Genomic DNA, 20,305 nt, shown 5'->3' with positions numbered 1-20,305 from the left:
TCTGTATAGGAAATCTCCCCTGAATTACATTCTAGATTTCTGTATCAACCTTCATATTTGTAAGCTTGTTTTAGGTTTGTACTGGCCTCGCATGGTGGTTATTAAACAGAAACCTAGACGTTCAACATGATTTTCCATTCGGCTTTGTGGAAAGGAAAGGATGGAGCTGGGCTAAACACCACTGGACAACATAAAACATTAACCCCCCTAGACAAGGATTTCTCTCTACAGAAGAGAGCGGTCCCCGTTTCGATCTGACCGGCATTTTTCCAAAGACAACATGTAAGATTCCTCGCAAAGAAAACTGCTTGAGTTAATGCCAGCGCAAATTCACCAAGCTCTCATATGCCTGGAACAGCTACGCTAGAACTTTCTATTGAGCTTTAATGATTGTGCAAAGACATTACAATATTAGTGCAATAAATAGGGTATTGAAACCAACAGAAACCAGTGCTATCACAGGCAAGCAGCCTCCTGAGAGTGACTTAACCTTTGACCGGTAAACTTGATCTATGATAGGCAATTTGTGTCACAAGGTACTCGGTGAATGGCCGATGTACACAAAATAAACAAAGACTGAGAAAGACAATAAACTGACAGCCAAGATCAACAAATGCTCTTGGCGTCCCACGAAGCCACTAACACAATAGCCTGTTCAACACGCTTTTCCCCAGATGTGGGCTGTTTCAACATACTTGAGTTCCTCTGTGTCCTTGAGTAGATGAGTGAGATATAAGTGATGTGATGAGACTATTCTACTGTAAAACAGCTCCTTTTAGTTCATGCAGCCCTTAAGCACCTCCTTGTTCCCCTCCCCTAGAGTATTTCCAGTATTCAAACACGTAAATCCACCACCTCCTCTCCTAACCTCTTGCTTTTCTCATTACAGAGACAGAAACAGCCTGTCAGAGACCCAGCCCTTACTTGAAATTAATTATACAATACTTTAAAACATTTATGTGCTAATCCACCAGTTCCATAAAAATACAGGAATACAAGTAACATCTTAAAATAAAAAAGGTAGAAAACTTTAAGTTTCTATATGTGAATTATATCCACACAATCTATATGCATAATCGACACACTTATCAAAAGAGTTACTTAAGTATTTTCATTTTAGCTTCACTATAGCCTTTTACTGTCGTGTCAATGTGTTATTTTAATAAAGACCTAGAGCAAAGACGACAGAAAATTACATAACACAGCTGTAGTTTATTGCTTTGCTCTGCTGGATTGAGGCCCCAAGAAGTTATTAAACTGCAGAGGTAAGACTTCAACTATTTAGTTATTCTGAACCTCAATCCTCACTTTTTTTTTTTCATACTCTAGGATTGTTGGCTACTTTACTTTTCTTTTTTTTTTTTTTTTTAATCTTCCCCAGTGAAAGATCATCTTGTCTGCACTCCACTTTCAATTACATACAAGTGCATGGACAGCAGTTTAGGGTATAATGTAAGTTTTCTGCAGCAGGTCTAGGGCCAGTAGTGATCTTTCTTCCCATGATGACAGGAACATAATCTTTCAATTTCTTTAAATTCTAGCCTAAAACCAAAAAAGATTAAACTCATTCTCTCCAATTTGAATACCCCCACAAGACAGAGGAGACAGAGGAAGCTGTTATTTAAGCCAGAATAAATGTTAAGGAAGAACTAAATAAATATACTGCTATTGGAATATTTTTGTTAGCATACTTTAGACTGCCTATAACTTGGTGTGCTTCTAATTAGACCACTAGAGCATATATTTTGCATGAGTGTGGCTTCCTTCCTCCCCTCCAAGCATGCAGAAACATCTAAGTCTTTGTAAAAGACTGAAATGCCTCTACAACACAGATTTTTAATAGTAATTTGCATGCAGGAGATGCAATAAAAGCAAATTTGCTTTATTACAGCACTGCGGACTAAAGCCAGTTATCCACTCGGAATTAGCAAGCTCACATGCCAAATCAGTTTTCGCCACTCACTGGGTGCAACAAACTTCACAGGCAAATCAACAAATTCTGCAGTTGCCAGAGAACCAGCACCTGAGGATTTACAGGTCTCACTGTGGTCTTACAGAAGATCGTCAGCATTCATACTCCAGATACATAAATACTACTTCCACTTTGTAACTACCGAAATTAGCAAACTACTCACAGGTAGGAACAAAGCAGCTAACACTACCGCTTATGGGCAGAGAGAATTCAAAGCAAATCTATACCCAGAAATTTCTCTACACATCTTCCTGAAGATTCCTGCATTGCTGCACTTGGGAAGCAGCAAATGACAACCAAGCTAAAACAGCCTAGACAGGAATTCATTACGAAAAAGATGAGGCGTAGGTCTTCAGAGATTAAGAGGTACGTTAACCTACTGCAGCACTTACACCCATAATAATCTGCCTTTTTAAAGGAAAAATATTTACTGATTTCTTTTTGGGTAATACAGATCAAGTCACTCTCGGTGTATTCTAGTCATAGTGAAAATGATGTGCAGCTGTATAGTGCAAGTTTTGTCTCAAGAGCAGTGCATTTTTGGTTTTGTGAAATCTTCACATTTTGAGAAAGTTTTTATATTGACAAATGTATTTGACAGTGCAGACTGCACCACATTAAACAGACAGAAATCAGTAATTCAAAAACTTGTAGTGCTGAGACAACTCAATGAATGAAAGTGATCTTCTTTGACAGTCCTTCCTCACTGGCTGTTAGGGAGGCTGAACAATTCAAGAGCATGTGAAGGGAAACAAGCATTCCAAATGCTGAAGAGGATATGGGAAGCGTATTTGGAGGAAAAAAAAAAAAAGAGAGAGAGAGCTAACTTCTTTGAATTGTTTATTTCCGCAATCCAATTTTAATTAAAGCCAGAACATTAGGATGTCTGTTATACTAGGCTACTGTAATACAGATTTCCACATTAGAGTGCTGGAGCTCGTCCAAAGAAGGGCAACGAGGCTGGTGAAGGGTCTGGAGCACAAATGTGATGAGGAGCAGCTGAGGGAGCTGGGGCTGTTCAGCCTGGAGAAGAAGAGGCTCAGGGGAGACCTTCTCGCTGCCTGCAACTGCCTGAAAGGAGGTTGGAGCATGGAGGGGGTTGGTCTCTTCTCCCAGGTCACAAGTGATAGAACAAAATGAAATGGCCTCAAGTTGCGCCAGGGGAGGTGTAGATTGGATATTAGGAAAAAATTATTCCCAGAAAGGGTTGTCAGGCATTGGAACGGGCTGCCCAGGGCAGTGGCGGAGTCACCATCCCTGGAGATGTTTAGAAGATGTGCAGATGTGGCACTTACAGACATGGTTTAGTGGTGGACTTGGTAGTCCTGGGTTAATGGTTGAACTCGATGATCTTAAAGGTCTTTTCCAACCTAAATGATTCTCTGATAAGCTAAACAAAAAGACGACAAGAGGCAGAATGGACAGTGCCTGACTCACTGCTCGCTAAGGCTCTTCAGCTAGAAAGGAAACGGCAGGCAGCAGTGGTGGCCTGCTGTCACCAGAAAATGGCTTTACAATTCTGTTTACACATTATTACCAACCAACCTGATAATCTGGGGTTAGTATGTGGCCAGGTATTCAGTATTTTCAAATAAAGGACAATGAACGGCACAGGCATATAGTTCATTACTTCAAACCTAATACTGAAGATAAATGCTGAAGAACTATTGCAGATACTTAGTGGCCTGTGTATTTTGTACTACATAGACACACGGTGACAATTTTTCACTTTGTGAGTCAACCTTTAAGACCTGAATATTTTTTTTTTACTTCCTAAACGAGCGGTGACACATATCTCAGAGTTTATATAATATATACACACACACATCGAGAATGATAGTTTTTTTTCATGTTGACATTTGGCTAACATTTTATATTTGCCCAGGTTCCTTTTTATTCACTCTCTATTGTTTCTCCTCAACAATTAAAAAAAAAAAAAGAAATAGGACAGAAGTGGGAAGCTGCAGGAACAGAAAAGGAAAAGAGAGAAGACATCTTCATCTTCACCGCTAAGAATTATTCAAATACTTCTAAAGAGCAAGATCAAACTCGCATATGCCGGAGGTCTAAGCCAAGCCCCCAGAGATGTCATTCCCACTGCATGAAGGAAACAAGCACAGAAAGGTTCTTTCAATGTAAATATTTTTGTTGGGGGAGCACTCAATAGCGTAATTAACTCCTGTGATAAACGTCACGCAATATCACGACCACTGAGAAATCGGAGCAGTTGCTCTTCATGACAAGGGGCGGAGTGGAAGCAACACACACACAGGGCAGAGCCCAAACTAAGGAACTCTACCAGGCTTATTAGTCAAGGCTCTGCCTAAGCTGGATGACAGTTAGGACAAGGGAGAGCCTGGGGTGCAGAGCAGGGTTGGGAAAGGAGGAGAAAGGAACGACAGCAGAAACCCGGTGGCAAACCAGCATCGTCAGAGGATGGGATGGCTGGAGGTGATAAGAAGATAGAGTTAACTGGAGTTAACAGCTGAGTGAGCAGGAACTGCTGGGTCAACCCTGCACCTTTGCATTCACATCCTAACAGATTCGTGTTCATGGGTGTGTTACCACACCAGCCTGTTACCGCAGAGCAAACTGGGAAGGAGACAAAGTTGATACTGGGCTGACAGGGGCAGAAAGGGCAGTCAGAACATGCAACGTGATCCACAGGACAGACTGACGTAACCTGGGAGCAAGAGGAGTCCAAGCAGAAAGGGACAACTTCTCTTGGGTGGTCAGGTCTTCGGTGTGTTGTGTAGCAGAGCACATTTCAGACACTGCCCGCTGAGTGGGTTTGAGGTTCACTGAAAGACGACATCCCATGTAGGGTTTTGTGAAAGGAGGAAGATGCTGCTAGTTTCCATGATGACAGAGTAAAGGATAAATAGGAACAATTTGCAGAGAAAAAATGAGTTTGCCCAAGTTAAATTTGAAATGACAAATTCATTTTTTCTAGCGAGAAGGCATAAAATCAGGGTAAAAGACAGAAGGTTGACTATAATTCTGAGGCATTATTTTCCAAACCTCATTTCTAAAGGTAAGAGTATCTATAGCGAGGAGGTCGTACGGAGAGGAGAAGGAAATCCCAGCTTGGCAACCCATGCATGAGCAGTAACAAGAAAGGGTAAGGATAAGCAACCCAGTATCCTGTCAAATAGTTGCCAGTAACAGTGCAACAGCAGAAGGTCGAGTTTGCAAGCAAACTGGGCTAGGCTTGCTTCATTGTTTTTTCCAGAAAGGGAACAGACCAAAGCTTGCTAAAAATGGATGGGAAGGTAAGCAATAATTACACAAGGTTACAAAAAGAACAGAGGGATGCATGTGGAAATGAGAGACTGGGCAACAGGATATTAACAAACGAAAAAATTGGAATCACTGGAAAAAAAGTAAAAGGAAAGACAGTACAAAGGTCTGAGAGAGAGAAGGAAGAATCCTAGGGATTAGAGGAAAATTAGTTTGAGAAATATCACACCAAAGCTTAACTACTTCTTCAATTTCCTTTTCTTAAAAATAAAACTATTTGCCTGCTATACTTATACAGGAGTAGCCAGACTAGGTTTTAAATATATTTAGTTTTTAACAGATTTATCTGAACCACGATCAAATGAAACAAGAAAATGACGTTATTTTTATTTTTTATAAGCACTGAAGATAACCTTTGTGTAAGTGTGGCTCAGAGCAGCTAAGTGAGTTAACCAAGGTCACCCAAGAAATCAGTAGCAGAGCAGGCACTCGAAACAAAGCCTTTCTCAGACTATTGTCCTGTCTCCTAAACCACCTCTTGTCCATTTTCTTTCAAAAATCCGGTGTGGAAGAGGGAAGAAAGACACAGAGTGGTTCAAAGGGGTCAGTTTTTTCTGAAGCTACCATACTTCATACGCTCTGAAATTGTGACTACCCCAAAAGGAGCTTACTTCCTTTTATATGTCAGCAAAACAAAAGGTCAGCCTATTGAAATATTGGTCAGGTCTGACTTTCTTCTATTAATAACAAGTAGAGACACATTTTTTAAAGTAATAGTTAAATAAATGGCTACATGTCTGCAATCATTTCAACTTAAAATGTCAACTAGATTTGAGATGCCATGTGCATTTAATCAATGACTCTACGTTATAATATAAATATTACTTTGGTTTGACTGCTTTGCCTGGCATAAATCATAATTCAGTGAGATGAGCACATTTCACTTTCTCTACAGATGGCTGTTAATGGCAATACCTATTAAACTGGCACCTGCCAGCACTTTGTAGTTAAAGAATCTGTCAGGAGCCCCTTCTGTATAATTTCTCTGTTAATTGTTGTCTCTCCTCCCAGCCCCACCCTCCCTCCCGTTTACCAAGTTCATGTTACAAGAACTGCTGAAACAGAAAATCAGCAAATCTGCTGCCTTTTTTTTTTGTCTGACAGCAGAACGCAGAGTCCATCCTATATTCCTGCACAAAGTACATATGTATCGGTCAAAATGCAGTTCAGGAAGCTTTAATTCAAATTCTTCTGGGCGTGACTTTAAATGCTCAAGGATATTTGACCACAATGCATCCATATTACATATAGGAATACTCAATGTACCGTAACTTATATGGAAAATGTGAAATTCAAGTTCTCTCATCAGATGAGAGACGAATTTTAGAACAAGTAACAGCTAACTACAGCAAATGAAGGATAAACATGCTGCCATAGCGTTCAGTATTCATTAAGAACACACTTTGCTTTCTAGGACTCTTTTTGCAGAAGGTGTTTCTTGGGAGAGAAGAGACAGACACTTAGCTGACTTTTTTTTTTGCTTAGTAATGGCTTGAATAATAATATTTCAACTTGAAATGAACATGCAACTGTTTCACAAAGAGCATGCTCCCTGCAAACAGTTTGTAATTTCCAGTCCTTTTAAATAGTCAGAGGGAACTTTCTGCTCTGATCTGTTAAGTAAATATGAATCTTGTTATCCAAGTTCAGTAATGAGAGTGAGGGGTCTATTCTTCTTCACTGCACTTGCATACATCTAACGTTAATGAGATTTATGCATGCATATTAAGAGGAGAACAGATGCTTAATTAAACAAATAAGCCTTTAGTAGGCAGTCCAGACGATCATTTTTAGTACAAAACCTTTTTTTCTGTTTTAGTCTGTGAATGCAGCCAAGGAGGAATCAATACGAAGGATGAAAAGAAAAAGCGATACACGTAAATTGAGGTGTTTGTCAAAAAAACCCACATGATCCATCTCGGATCATTTTGTTATTGAGGACAAAAATCCTAAAATAACTTTAGCCTAATGAAATGATAATTTAATCTAGTCTTGGTTTTTGGTGTGGTTTTTTGTCCCTCCTTTTTTTGTTGTTTAAATCTATCCATGTCCATACTGATTTCCAGCACCAGATGTACATACATAGAAATGTAGTAAAAAGTTATATCCACTGCCTCTCTCCAGCAAATCACATCTTTATTATTTGCTCTTTCTTCATTACATTGCTAACTTTTCTTCTGCAATGCTCGACTTCTCAAGGCAACACAGAGCAGGAAAAAAATCCCTCCATAAACTATCAGTGCTATACTTAATGGAAGTCAATAGCTGTATATTATGGTAGCTACTCTGCAATACCATTACAGGCTCAACACTGCTGGTTGTAAAAAGTATCATTCTGAGCGCAAGGCCTATAATAGTAATAATGAAAAAAGGGTCATTTCTGTCTTCCAACTAGAATGAAAAATTAAAATCACTAAGGCACTTAGCTCAAAGGAAAATTGGCAAATTAAAGGGACAAAAAATGAAATATTCATGGCTCGTATTGTGAAATGGAAGGTAAATAATTTAAGATGAACTCTTATGTGGGGAAGTGCACTCTTTCTGAAGAGGAAAGAGGAAAAAGCAAATGTAACCAGTACACACATAGATATTCCTGCTTCCTGGGCTTGCAGTTACATGTATACATGCACAAACGTACAAGTCATGGTTGATGTACAGTATTTGTGAGGGACAGACATTTTCTCACCTAAAATAATTTTGAATGTATTTGCCAGTGAGCGAGTGAAATCAAGTTGACAAGAGCTGCCTCATACGAAGAAGGTCGATTGTTTTTTTCTTTCCTGAATCCAGCCTAGAAATAAAGACTGAATGAGAGGATGTTCTCCCACTGCACTCCATGGCAGCAAAGCTCTTCACTCTGAGTCATCAATTACATACTTGCTCTTACATTTTTATACCACCAAAAAAATGATGACTTCAGCCTCCTGGTCTCTGCCTGAGGGAGCCACCTATTAAAATGCCATTGGCAGGGCTGCAGTCCATCAGCTAACTTACCTACATACCCATAAAGCTGAAAGGACTGCCCACAATTTTTACAATCACTATCTGGAAAAGGTAGTGAGAGCACCACAGGCTTATGTTGATTATACGCCAGGACTGTAACAACTGCTATGGGATTAGGATACAGAGCGGCAATGCACAGCAGAGGTCATGTTTCTCTGGTGATTTAAAGGTTCAGTCTTTTTCCAACTTAATTTAGAAACCAACACAAAGCCCACCTTTGTCAGGAAAGAATATTTTGATAGTATTTCAAAGCATGGCAAATAAATAACTATAGGTCACAAATTTAAAATTTATAGTTCATCACCTAGCGAACTGAGGGATTTTTTTTTTTTTTTATATTAACCTCTTGGCTTTGCATTCCCAGGGCTAAGTGATAATGCATTTTGCATGAGTGCTCAGCAGCGGGGATTTCTAACACCCTGCACCCAAGGGGTTGAGAGGAACCCTTCCCAACAGCCAACGGAGCCACCTCACAAGGCTTTTGACAGGTCAAAACCAATGGCACTACACGCTGTCTTTCTTCAAAGGCACAAATACCCTGTTTCGCTATAGTGTTGCCCATGAAAATTTACAAAACACCTTCGAAAAGAAGTACAGGGAAGCTCATCCAAGGCCCAGGTGTCTTCTCAAGAGTCACCGTGCCCTGAAAGAATCGGTCAGCTCAACGTAAGAAAAGGGGTGAACCAAGAATTCAATACGGTATTGCATAATCTTGACATTGTTACATATCTGCATGGAACTGAGTGGTATTTCTGTTCTGAAAGAGTTTCAGCATAGATGCGAGACACACTTTTTTTTCCCGAGACTGCAGCATACGCTTTGTCACAGCTCCAGTAATGACAGTATTTAATGTAGTTGTGCTCCTGATACAATATCAATTTCCTCTGCTGTCTGTTGTCTAGTGGTGAGTTACTTAGTGAGCTGTGATGGTGCAATATGCCAGAAAACATCCAAAAGTAAAATATAATGCTTGCTTAGCTGATGTTACATACAACCAGTTAACAGGGTCAGCTCCTGTTGTTCCTTGGACAGCACATGTGCACATCCAGTACTTGGGCAATATAAGCGGCAGAACCAGCCAAACAAGAAATCACAAACACTACGCACTCTGCACCACAGTAAAACAGCGCTTTAATTAAGTCTGATCGCTAATAACCAGTGTCATCTGCATTTCAAATTTCCAGTTTATTAACCTACTTTGCTCCAAGTGCCACAGTCATTAAAATGCTGCAGCCAAGAGTTCCAGTTAACACTGGGTAAAACAAAAGGACATTTCTAAAAACAATTATTACAAAAATAAAAGCATGATTTCTTGATGGTCTCTCTGAATCACAGCCACCTAAATAAAGCTTCGATCCAGGAAAACCTTAGCAGGAAAGCAATCATTCTCTTTTTTGTATGTGTAAAAAAAGACCAGGAACTACAAGTAAATAGCAGCTGAGCAACAGATGAGGCACTAAGTGAAATCTGTTAGCAACTGCTAACAGCTTTGCTATTTTCTGTTGTTAAATTTAAAAAAAAAAAGTAAAAACCCAATGCAGTAGCAATTCCAATATGTTCAAAAATCTCAGATGCAAAAGACTAAAGCTCCACACTTCTTGTACTACAGACAAATACTTGGGTTTAGTTTTAATATCTTGAAATGCTTTGTTATTGATTATAAGGCAGAAACAAGCCAACTCACATGGATATAGAATCAAGATAAAACTTGTTATAGCTGTGTACGTGATCCAGCAAGTATAGCACAAAAGCCTCATGGCAGATGAATGGGACTTTTCCAGTAGCTGCTTTTAGGCTCAAATTCTACTTTACTTCATCCTGTACAGCTGACCTCCAGTCACTCACCAGAAAGTGCATATGTCTTCATTAGCACTGAGCTTTCTGGCGAGATCTCTGAAATATTTTCTTTGTCCTTCTGGTCCTGGCGCTTCCACCACAGATGACCATCTCCTGCTTATCTCAACCCAACCTTGACACGGGTTCAGCAAGTCTGTTTTCCTGTTTGGATGCATCTACGCAGCACAGACGTATGGAGGCACAGCTGAAATAGCTCTGAACAGAGCAAAGGGGTTTTCTCTCCTGTCAGGGGCTCTGTTCCCCGTCCCCCATTTTGGTGGTCTCCCACATGGATCACAGTGCAGCTACCACCGTATCTACAAAAAGCACACCAAAGGTTTCCTCTCCATCCAGCTTTCTGCTCCCTTATGGTGTTGACATTTCCAATGCCTCCTACGGCAAGTCCCCCTTCCAGTTTAAACTCAGCATGTCGAAAACCGAGCTCATCTCTGTTTCTAAATACTTCTCTACTTCTTTCTCTTAAGCTACCAAGAATTAGTAGTCACCTTGCCTGCTGCAGCAACTCACAACTTTGTCGCCTTCAGCTTCTCTCTTTCCTTCCACAGATGTTCTACCAACGAAACACGCCAGTTTCATCTCCACGATGTCATAAAAAAATCTGGCTGTTTCTTTCCATCCGTGCTGCTAAAATACTTGATCATTTAAACCTTCTGACTGCAGTCTCTTCCTCCCCAGCCCTCCTGACACTCACTCCTCACTCTTCACATCAGTGCAAAACTGCAGTTCGAAAAATACCTCTTGAATCTGGTATTCAGTCAGTATTTGACACCTTCTAAGTTCCTCCATTAGCTTCTGATTATTTCTTTTAAAATAATTAATTGTTTTTTTCTTTCCTGTCCTCCACAGCAGTTTCTCCCTGAAAAAATACCAGCCTGGTTTTGCTAATCTTGAGCAGGACATGTAGTCCCCAATTCCTTTGTAAACCCTCTTGTTCAATCTTTACAGGTCATCGCCCTTCTTTCACTTCTATCACAGCCGGGATTCCCCAAGACTCTCACCTTCTCAGGAGGGAATTTCTTTTCAAGAACAATTTGCTACATCCTAAGAAGAAATGCTGTTGAGAACCCAGAACCTCTAAAATCCTCCTGGCTCTTACAAAAAACTCTTTCTCTGTTCATTATAAGCTGGTGCTTCCATCTGTGTGGCTTTGTAGAGATTTTCAATGGTGTGGGATAGAAAGTCCCATTCTGTGCTACCATACGGATAAATAAATACTAGTAATGATTACTGTCTGCTTGGAAGACTACCAATCTAAATAAAAAGCAAGCCTACGAAAAGAACAGATGTGTAAAGGTTGTGTACAACCAAAATGTGAAATATACTCTGAAAAAGGGCATCACTAAGAATGGTAATCTATTGTTCCCAGCTTTGCATGTTGATCATTATCAGATTTTTTTTTGTCACCTACAATCGCTTTTTTTGGATTCTGATGTCATCCCATGTTCTTTCTAGCTCAGGCATCACACCCCCGTAAGCAAGACTTTGCACTTCAGGCTTCGAATCTCCCAGTGATACATGAAACAGAATACTTATGCTTTTGTCAGACCTCTGTGTCACTCCCCTCCTCTTCCAACAGCCCCATACACACCAAAGAGTTAAAAAGAAGAATGAAAATAGACGCAAGGCTTCAGATATACAAGAGCGCTGCTGAAGTCACCCTCCTAATTATTCAGTGTTTTGACTACTGTTCCATGTTAAGCCCTATGTCTTTAAACAGTGTGAACACAAATACATGAACACAAATGCCCAGGTGTGAGGATGTTCCTGCTCAGCATGCCTGAAGAGCCCCATCTGAATGTGGACTGGTGTGCTCACAAACCTTCATCTTACCGACACTAACAACTGCTGAAATAATGCAAATTTAGCACATAAGCATGCCTGTAATTTTTTTACAAGATCTCTACAGTGTTCAAAAGCTGAAAGGACAATTTTGAGGAATCTTATTAACGATACACGGAAGAAAGTCAGCTAAAACCTTCCATGTCAATATAACACGAGCCATTTGGCTCCAGAGGACCTATCAACAGAAAGCTGCAACGCAAGTTCATATATAATTGTAAGTGAATGATCTTGCAGCTGAATTTTTCAGATTACTCGTTAAATGTATCTCTGCCTAAGCAATGACTGTGGCTTTTCTATGTATCTGACTTGTATACAATGCAGCATGCTAAGAAACACCAACAGCCTCCTCCAGCTGACATTAAGCGTCCAGTGCCACAAGCAACCACACAGTCTAATCTCCTCCAGGTGATGACAAAATTTCATTCACACGCCCTCTACTAATTGTATAGACCTAATTAAATGGAAACGCCTTAATCCTCAATAGATTAAACAGGTACCAGAGGCAGGGGTGATAGCAACCAGAGCGCCTGGAGCACCAAAGGCTCCAGCAATAGCAAGGAAACGGCCTGAAGAACTTTGTCTAATTTCTGCTGATTGCAGAGATGCAAACCCAACCAATAGCCACAGAAGAAATCCAAGCGTTTGCACGCTGGGCAGGGAGGATGGTGAGCTTTTGAGCACTGCAGGCAATGGCTGGAGATGCAAAGCAAAGGTTTTATCATAACTACAAATGTTACTAATGCTGTTCGGAGTAACACGAGCAATCCTATTCCCCCCAAAGCTTGTGAGGGAAGCAGATAAGCAAGGGAAGAGAAGGCAAAGGTCTGAGCGTGGGAGCGGGTCATGGATTACTCAGAAATATTCCCTACAAAGCCTCCCCCAACGACGCACGCTTGTTTTGAGCCTGAAACCTTGAATCTTTTCTGACATATGGGAATGAATTTCAAAGGCACAAAAAGACATTTTGTCTGCCAAATGTCTTCTGCCTCAGCTACAAGTTTAGTGTAAAAGTATAAACTGCTTTCTTTTTAAATAACATAAACATTACTTTGAGTCCAAGTGAAATAATTGTTCCACTACTTTATGAGAACATGATTTGTTTCCTACGTTATAAAGAGAATAGGTGGCTGTTTTGCTCTTTAAAATGCCGTACCTCAACATGACACCAAAGCCTTTCTTCTTTTTCTTTTCTGGATCTTCGTTTTCTTCCTTCCTTTTCTTCTCTTTGATTTTCGATTTACCCTTTTCCTTTTTCTTCTCTTTCTCTCTATTTTTTTTGTCTTTTTTTGCTTTGGTTTCTGCATCTTCTATTTCAAGGTTCCCTGGAGAGGCAGATTCCACGTTCTGAGCTTCTTGACCAGAGTGAGAGCTCTTATCAGAGAAACCATCTGCACAGAATGGAGAAGCAGCAGTGAGGATGGCTGGGGGCCACCAAAACGCAAACACATCAAATACAGCATGAGCGTCTACAAAGTGCTCAAATGACTCACAACACTTACTCATTTAGCTGAATAATTTAAAAAGCAGACTAAATATATCTAGCAAATTCAAGCAGATTTCTATTGTAAATCAAATACAGAGTTATTTTAGTGACCTGTTTTCTAGTTGTTATTTATTCTTGATACAAGAATCTTGACGTGGTAAAACACTTTTATTTGAAATCTAGCTTGTTAACCTCTATCAGCTCTAGAAAACTGCCACGCTGGGATGCAAACACTGAGAGGTTACTTCAACAAGAGATTCCGGTGACTGATATAACCAACCTACATAATAAAACTATTTCATTCCCTCCCTGGAATCTTTCTATTTTAATGGCTGAACAAGAAATAGATAAACTTTTCTGTCTGGTTGGAGAAGAGCTGAGTTGTTTCTATTCGGGGAGCTCAAGCACAGTTTTATGCGTCATGCTAAACGAGACATATTTCCAGACTGGGGCCTACAAGCCCGTGGTGACAGAATGAGCAGCAGGGTGCTATCAATACCCTCTGCCGTCTTTGAAAGAGGAAACGAATTTCCTGGTTGGAGAAGGGGGAATTGTAGACAGCTCCGTAAAACAAGCAAGATAATTTTTAATGTAATCTGAAGAAGACAGCTGCTTCTTGAAGTTGAAAAATATAATTATTTAAGGATTGAGTTCTAAATCCTCCAACCCACCCCTGCCCCAAAGGAGATCAGCGAAAGACTTTACACTAAACCCCGTCAAGGTTGGAAGGGGTACTCCAAAGACAGCTCTATTCAGTGGAACACATGAGCAGCTTTTAAAACGTGATCAACTTCAATCGGACTAAATCGCTTGCTTATGTGCTTCAGTGAGCTGGCCTCCAGCAGTGCTAAGTGAAGGTGGCTTCCCCAATAAGTGCCATTAGCATCATACCTTCTTCTCCATCTTCAGGTCCGTCGTAAGACTTGTCAATGGCAGCTCGGAAACTCTCATTACACCCTCGACCACGGACCACGTGAGGCCTGGGTCTGTGAAAAGGGAGCTCATTCTTCCTAACTTCAGCCACGGCAGTCTGAAGACTCTCAAGAGAACTGGACTTCTTCAGTCCCAGGGTAGGACCGAAATCTTTGCCGGAAGAGTCTGGAAAACAGATAGTTAAGTTTTTTATACCTGAAACTAGTCAGATACATTTCATTGTGTACTTTATTACTTGCGGCCTTTAAAATAGTAGGCAATCAGTGTAATTTGTTCTAAAAATAACATACAAGTTAAACCTAGTTCAGTAGATATCCCCGTTCAGACTCGGAGGAGTTTTCAGAGCGGCAGCGATGGGCAGTAGCTGGCTCACGCGTGTCACCTGGAAGCAGTGGTAAGGATGGGGTCGCTTCTTCCCCCTTTCACAGCGATCTCAAGGAGAACATGATCCTTCGGCTCACAAACAGTTACACAACAAGAGTTTTGGTTTTCACAATGAGTCAGGTTGTATGAACGGTTGATATTTTCAAACACATTTCTCTTGTGAGAAGATATTATTAGTTTTCTCACAGTCTTATCCAACCTTTTTCTTCAAGCTGAAAACTGGTGCTATGATATCAACACACACAGCAGGTTTTTCAAGAAACAACTATTTCCAGCAAAATATAGCTTAACATAACTGATGTTACTGCCTTTTCCTTGTTTAGAGGTACAAGAAAGCACTTCATACAAAAAACAGCAATACCTTCCCAAGTCTCCCAAACCTTTCCTCTCTTTGAATACCAAAATCAATGAAGAAATTCACAGCCTAATTTAAAAGCCTTTGTAGCATCTACTTAGTTTTTACATGGCAGAACAGTAACTGTGATATAGTGACAATGAGGAAGAGACTTTGCCTTGCAATATGCCTTCTGTCTTCGAGAACACAAATGCTTTTGTTTTCAGCTTTTAAGTGATACTAACAGAAGTAACAGAAGAATAAAGAACAGGAGACCTTCACGTACATGTCTATATGCTGTCATGCTTGAAGAGATTCTAGGATCACAGAAAATACAGATATGTTAGTACTATATGCTGCGACTTTAGCAATCCTAGAGTGCAGGTATTTCTGAACTAAAACAGTGTGATCAGTGAATTCCTAAAAGGAAAAAAGCAAAGAAGTGGCACCAAATAGAGACTCATCAGTAGTGTCTACATAAAGCAATTTACACTTCCATTACCTGCTGACTGATACACAGCTGAAAATAAGGGGGAGCGGGGAATTGTGGGGGTGTGTGGAGACAAGTTCAAGGGCAGCCTGGTTGCTCTTCACACAGCGCAACCTTCGTTTGTTCACTAATTGCCGTCCTGCAGAATACCACTGCTGCCAAATTAGCAAGTGCTAAAATGGTGTTAGAGCAATGACTTGAATGCAACATGAAGGTGCTTAAAACCACTAAAAACTTGTGCATTAGTAAGCAGCACCGTGGTGCCTCTCTCAGGCTGAGAAGGAGTTGTTGGCAAAGTATGTTTCTTTCTGTATAAATAGTCTTTATTTTGCTATTTTGTCCTAACATTGAAAGCCCCATGAGGAATTCATTGTAGTAGTAACCAGCAATAACTTCCTGGTTTTTGGATGTTTTCAAGGGAACTCTTACAGGACTTTCATGTAGGATTTTCAGTTTGCTACTGGAAAGAGGAAAAAAGAAACTAAATGGAGCACTCTTTAGCTACCAAGTAAATTCAGAACATCACTACCTTGGAAAACTGTGGTTTGTGTGGTTTTTTGTTTGTTTGTTTCCTAATGTCCCCCAAAGAAACAGAATTGCTTTATGGTTACTTCATTGCTTAAGATGATCAAGTAACGTGTTACTTTAAAGGACAGTATGAACTGGCAAAGATTAACTGTATTTCTCCTTCACTGGAACAGACAGTTAAAGTTTATCCATGATCTTCCTGTGTTCTACCATTTAAAAGGTGTACTCATTTATTCAAAAACTTACTGAGAACCTTTAGTCACAGACTAGTACTAAGCATTTAGTTGCCCCTTTCTAAGACTGTAATAATTTATTCTGAAATTTCCCTGGCAGAACTGGAAGTTTCTCACTATTGCCATGAAAATCCACCTGTGAAGCAGCATGTGAACCTAGGTGAAAAATAATTGCATTTTTTCTTATTGATGACAGTAGTAGGAACGCAACCTCATTAAAGGGAGCATTCAGTCAAGGAGTTTACATCCTTGGACGTTCTCACCAGGGTTTTCAGTGAGGACTTCATATTTTTGCAATTCAGCTTTTATTTTATTATTTTTTTCCCCGTTCATTTTAAGGCTGCAGCAATCACGTATTAGCTCACAACTAAAGATACAGAAGCTGAGGAGCTTTCCTAAGCAGGGAGACCAGTCCACTTTCTTCCACACTGGTATCTAAGCCTGAAAATGTGAATTTTTCCTCATGGGCAAAAAAAATAAACGAACAAAACCCCAACAAATAAACATCAAAAAAATCTCTCTCATCTTTTACATGTTATTAACAGGCATTTCTGGAGGTGAGTGGTGTGTGTTTATGTGTGCGTATGTATCTAGCTCTACCCAGATTTTAAATACCAAAAACCAGTTCAGCAATGAGAAATTTAATAGTTCACTGTGCAAAAATGTCTCTTTTTATGGATTTTAAATTCTTGAGCCCTCATTTTACTGCTTCTTGTGGTACAATGATAAAAAGTCAAATAAAGAATCCACTTTATTTTTTCTATAAATGGTGAATTACTTTATGCATCTCTACTGAATTTATGAGAGAAAACAACTGACATCAGTACCTGCCTATGTCTAGATGAAGCCAAGTTGCTGGTTCATAGATGATACTGTTATCATGCTTTAACTGAAAGATGATATCACACATACATTAATTTTCTGCTCAGTGCCAACGTGGCTACCGCAGATTTTTCTTTTTCTTAACGTACTAGCAAATATAAATCTGCTTTCTGTTATTTTATTACTACTATTATTAGTTTCAGGTATTTCCAGGCTTTTCTTTTCCCCACATCTGCACATTCCTTTCTTTACTTTATAGCCCAGTAGAAGGAAACACGCCAAAAGCAAGATGTCAATCATGAAAATCAAAGGGAAACAAATGGCACAGCATTGTGGGCAACGCAAACCAACCCAAAGGTGTGCGTAGAGAGAGCAGAATTGAAGAGAAGCCATGAATCATTGCCACTCTAAATGAAATACAACTCCTAAGACGCCCTACACACTAAACATTTTATATATTTATCACTAATTTTACTTTCTAGATAATGATTCTTCTTGAAAACTGAAACTATATTAATATGCCTAAAGGTTATTATTGGGAGGAACATAGTTGTGTTAGCTAGGCTGATTTACTATTTATATTTTGAAATTATAGCAATGCAAAAAAACAGTCATGAAGAAAAAAAGGAAAGTGTCACCGAAATTAGAAAACTAGAACAAACACAAAGTAGTAATGGATCATAAATAGTGTGGCTCTGTATTTACTGGTTCCTACTGCACGGCACATGAGACGCACCTTGGAGAACATTCATGAGGCCCAACTGGGGCCTACCCCAACCCGACCAACCTAACCGTAGTTATCTCTACCCTAAAGGAACTGAGGAATGTTTAGAATATCTTTTGACACACATATGATTTTCAAAATACAATCCATTCACAGATCACATATATGTTTGGGTTTTGTTTGGTTTGGTTTTTTTTTTTATGCAAATTACTGTATTGCTAACTTTACGTTGTGCCTGCAGAGATTAGGATAGCAGGCATGGTTTCAGAAACACCCCAACTTTTGTTCAGGAAGGAAAAAGCAGGATTTCTGTTGGACAGAATCAAATTATGCAGGTATCAGGCTGGCAAAATAGGCCCCTCAGCAGAATTTAGTCAAAATATATCCCTGCTGCTGGGATACCTGTTGTATGAGAATGAACCATATCTGTTACCCAAGCGAAAGATGTCCAAAGATACAAAAGGCAAGAGAAAACCAGTAAGACCTGACTGCTTTATTCTCACCTTAGCTCCTTCTGGAAATTTACCTCTAAATAAATTGCTGTATAAAGTGTAAACTGTGAGCATCCCTTTAAATAAGCTGTAGGGCAAAACAGAAAACATTTGTCATTATTACCATATGCCATAAACATCAAATAATAGGTAGACTGGTTCTTACCCACAGGACTGCAACATTATGTGGTGACAAACTAATTCATGTTCAGTTCTTTCTGAACCATTTTGTTTAATGTAGTTTCATTTATCTGTGGTAGGATTTACAGTATGCACAACTGCAAAGGATTTTTTACTCTCACTTGTATTTTTATATTCAGATACCTCCTCAATCATCTATTGATTCAATGTAGAGAATGATTCAGGAAGGAGGAATTTGAAAGTCATTACATCATTTAACTTGTGATCTTTCAAATAAAGAGCTTTAATAGGGCATTTTTGTAGAACAACCTTAGATCATACTGTAGCCTTTTCTTCAACACTAGTTTATACAGGTAGCATAGAAAAGATTATGAGGGTCTTGACAAAAAGCAAATGAAAAATAACTATACTTGTCACATATTAACTATCTACCTCACATATTAAAGACAACATGCATGGTTTTGCTCATTTTATACCTCAAACCAAGCATTCCAGATTAGAAGCAGGAATACTGAACACAGAACGACCCCACACCTGACAGGAAAAAAAAAAAAAAAATCTAAGAAAGAGAAATCAAAGCCTGGGAGAATTTAACAAGTTCTCTGATTGAAAGAGTCAGCTACAGTCTTCAGATTTACGGGTATTTCAATCTATTTTACTACATATAATGACTGCAATTTAGCCTATATTTGCACAAACTGCAATTTCAGTTATGAATAACAGCAGTTCACAATTTGCAGCCCAGAAGGTACACTGAGCTTTAGCCAACCGAACCAAGGAAAGCCTCGGAATAAGGCAGCCATTAGGCAAGAGGCAAAAATGCACAACTGTCATCTTAGAAATGTACGCTGGTGTTGCCGTTTTCTATAGTTTTATCACTACCAAACACCACTGTAATATAACATGTTAATATTTCAAAATGAATAACATGTACAACATTAAATGTCTCACAAATGCCAATAAGTTTTACAGTGCAACGACATTAAATTTAAGAATTAGGAGAAAAAGAAGAAAGAGGTTCAAGCAAAAGCACTCAGAAATGGCACACGCGTTTGCTGGGTTAGTGCTGCGTGTTGGACAAAACGCAGCCAAGCCTGTCCTTGCACACAGGAACGCCTGATGTTATCTGTTGAAATAATTAGTTTGCTTCATTTGGTTACACAAGTTTAACCTCTCCCATAACCTTCCACTGCGTCCAGTGAACAGTCTGCATTTGAATCTCTGCCCCTCCAGCAGGCTCGTGTTCTCTCTCCAGTTGGCGCAGACCAAAGCACTTGCCCTTCCAACTGGTCCCAGTATAAATTAAGCCACCTGACTTGCCACAAAGCAGGAGCTTTCTCCTCAAGGATATTTATGTACCTCAAATTGATTTTAGATATCGCTGTTACAACCTGCTAGAGGAAAATAGCGATAGGAAAAGCAATGCACACAGGAAGAAGTCCAGATTTTAGAAAATATGATTCCCCGGTGATTTCAGGTACCTTGTAAACTGATGGGCACTAAGAAAATTTCAGTGCCCTGCGACTGCTTTACTGCTCCTTCCACAACCGCCCTCAGGTAAGGACGAGCATTTCAATCCGGCTTTAAAAGACTGGGAAATGTGACACTTTCCGAGATTAATCAACATAAATTACACTTCTCCAACTAAACCAATATTTTTGTTTCCACCCCAAAGTTCAGCACGAAGTGAGAGTCTCTGCACTAACATTTAAACAAATTCACTTTTAATGGTATGAGGCCAACATCTAGAGTGTTACCTTTGACCTGT

At 39.6% G+C, this 20,305-nt stretch overlaps 1 protein-coding gene across 4 annotated transcripts in view; it reads right to left on the bottom strand.

The window, feature by feature from the left end:
• The window catches only part of PARD3B (par-3 family cell polarity regulator beta), a 377,310-nt gene that overhangs the window by 118,964 nt on the left and 238,041 nt on the right, over positions 1–20,305 (bottom strand). For all 4 annotated transcript variants that reach the window (XM_065637273.1, XM_065637270.1, XM_065637271.1 and 1 more), the window contains 2 exons: positions 14,349–14,555; positions 13,128–13,362 (listed from right to left, as the gene is read on the bottom strand). In XM_065637273.1, the coding sequence (XP_065493345.1) occupies positions 13,128–13,362; positions 14,349–14,555 (442 nt within the window). The remainder of the gene's footprint in view (positions 1–13,127; positions 13,363–14,348; positions 14,556–20,305) is intronic.

Source organism: Caloenas nicobarica, chromosome 6 (assembly GCF_036013445.1).
Source record: "Caloenas nicobarica isolate bCalNic1 chromosome 6, bCalNic1.hap1, whole genome shotgun sequence".
Lineage (NCBI taxonomy): Eukaryota > Metazoa > Chordata > Aves > Columbiformes > Columbidae > Caloenas > Caloenas nicobarica.
Note: the sequence above shows the minus strand (reverse complement) of the source record. Positions and strands in the feature narration are given on the sequence as shown.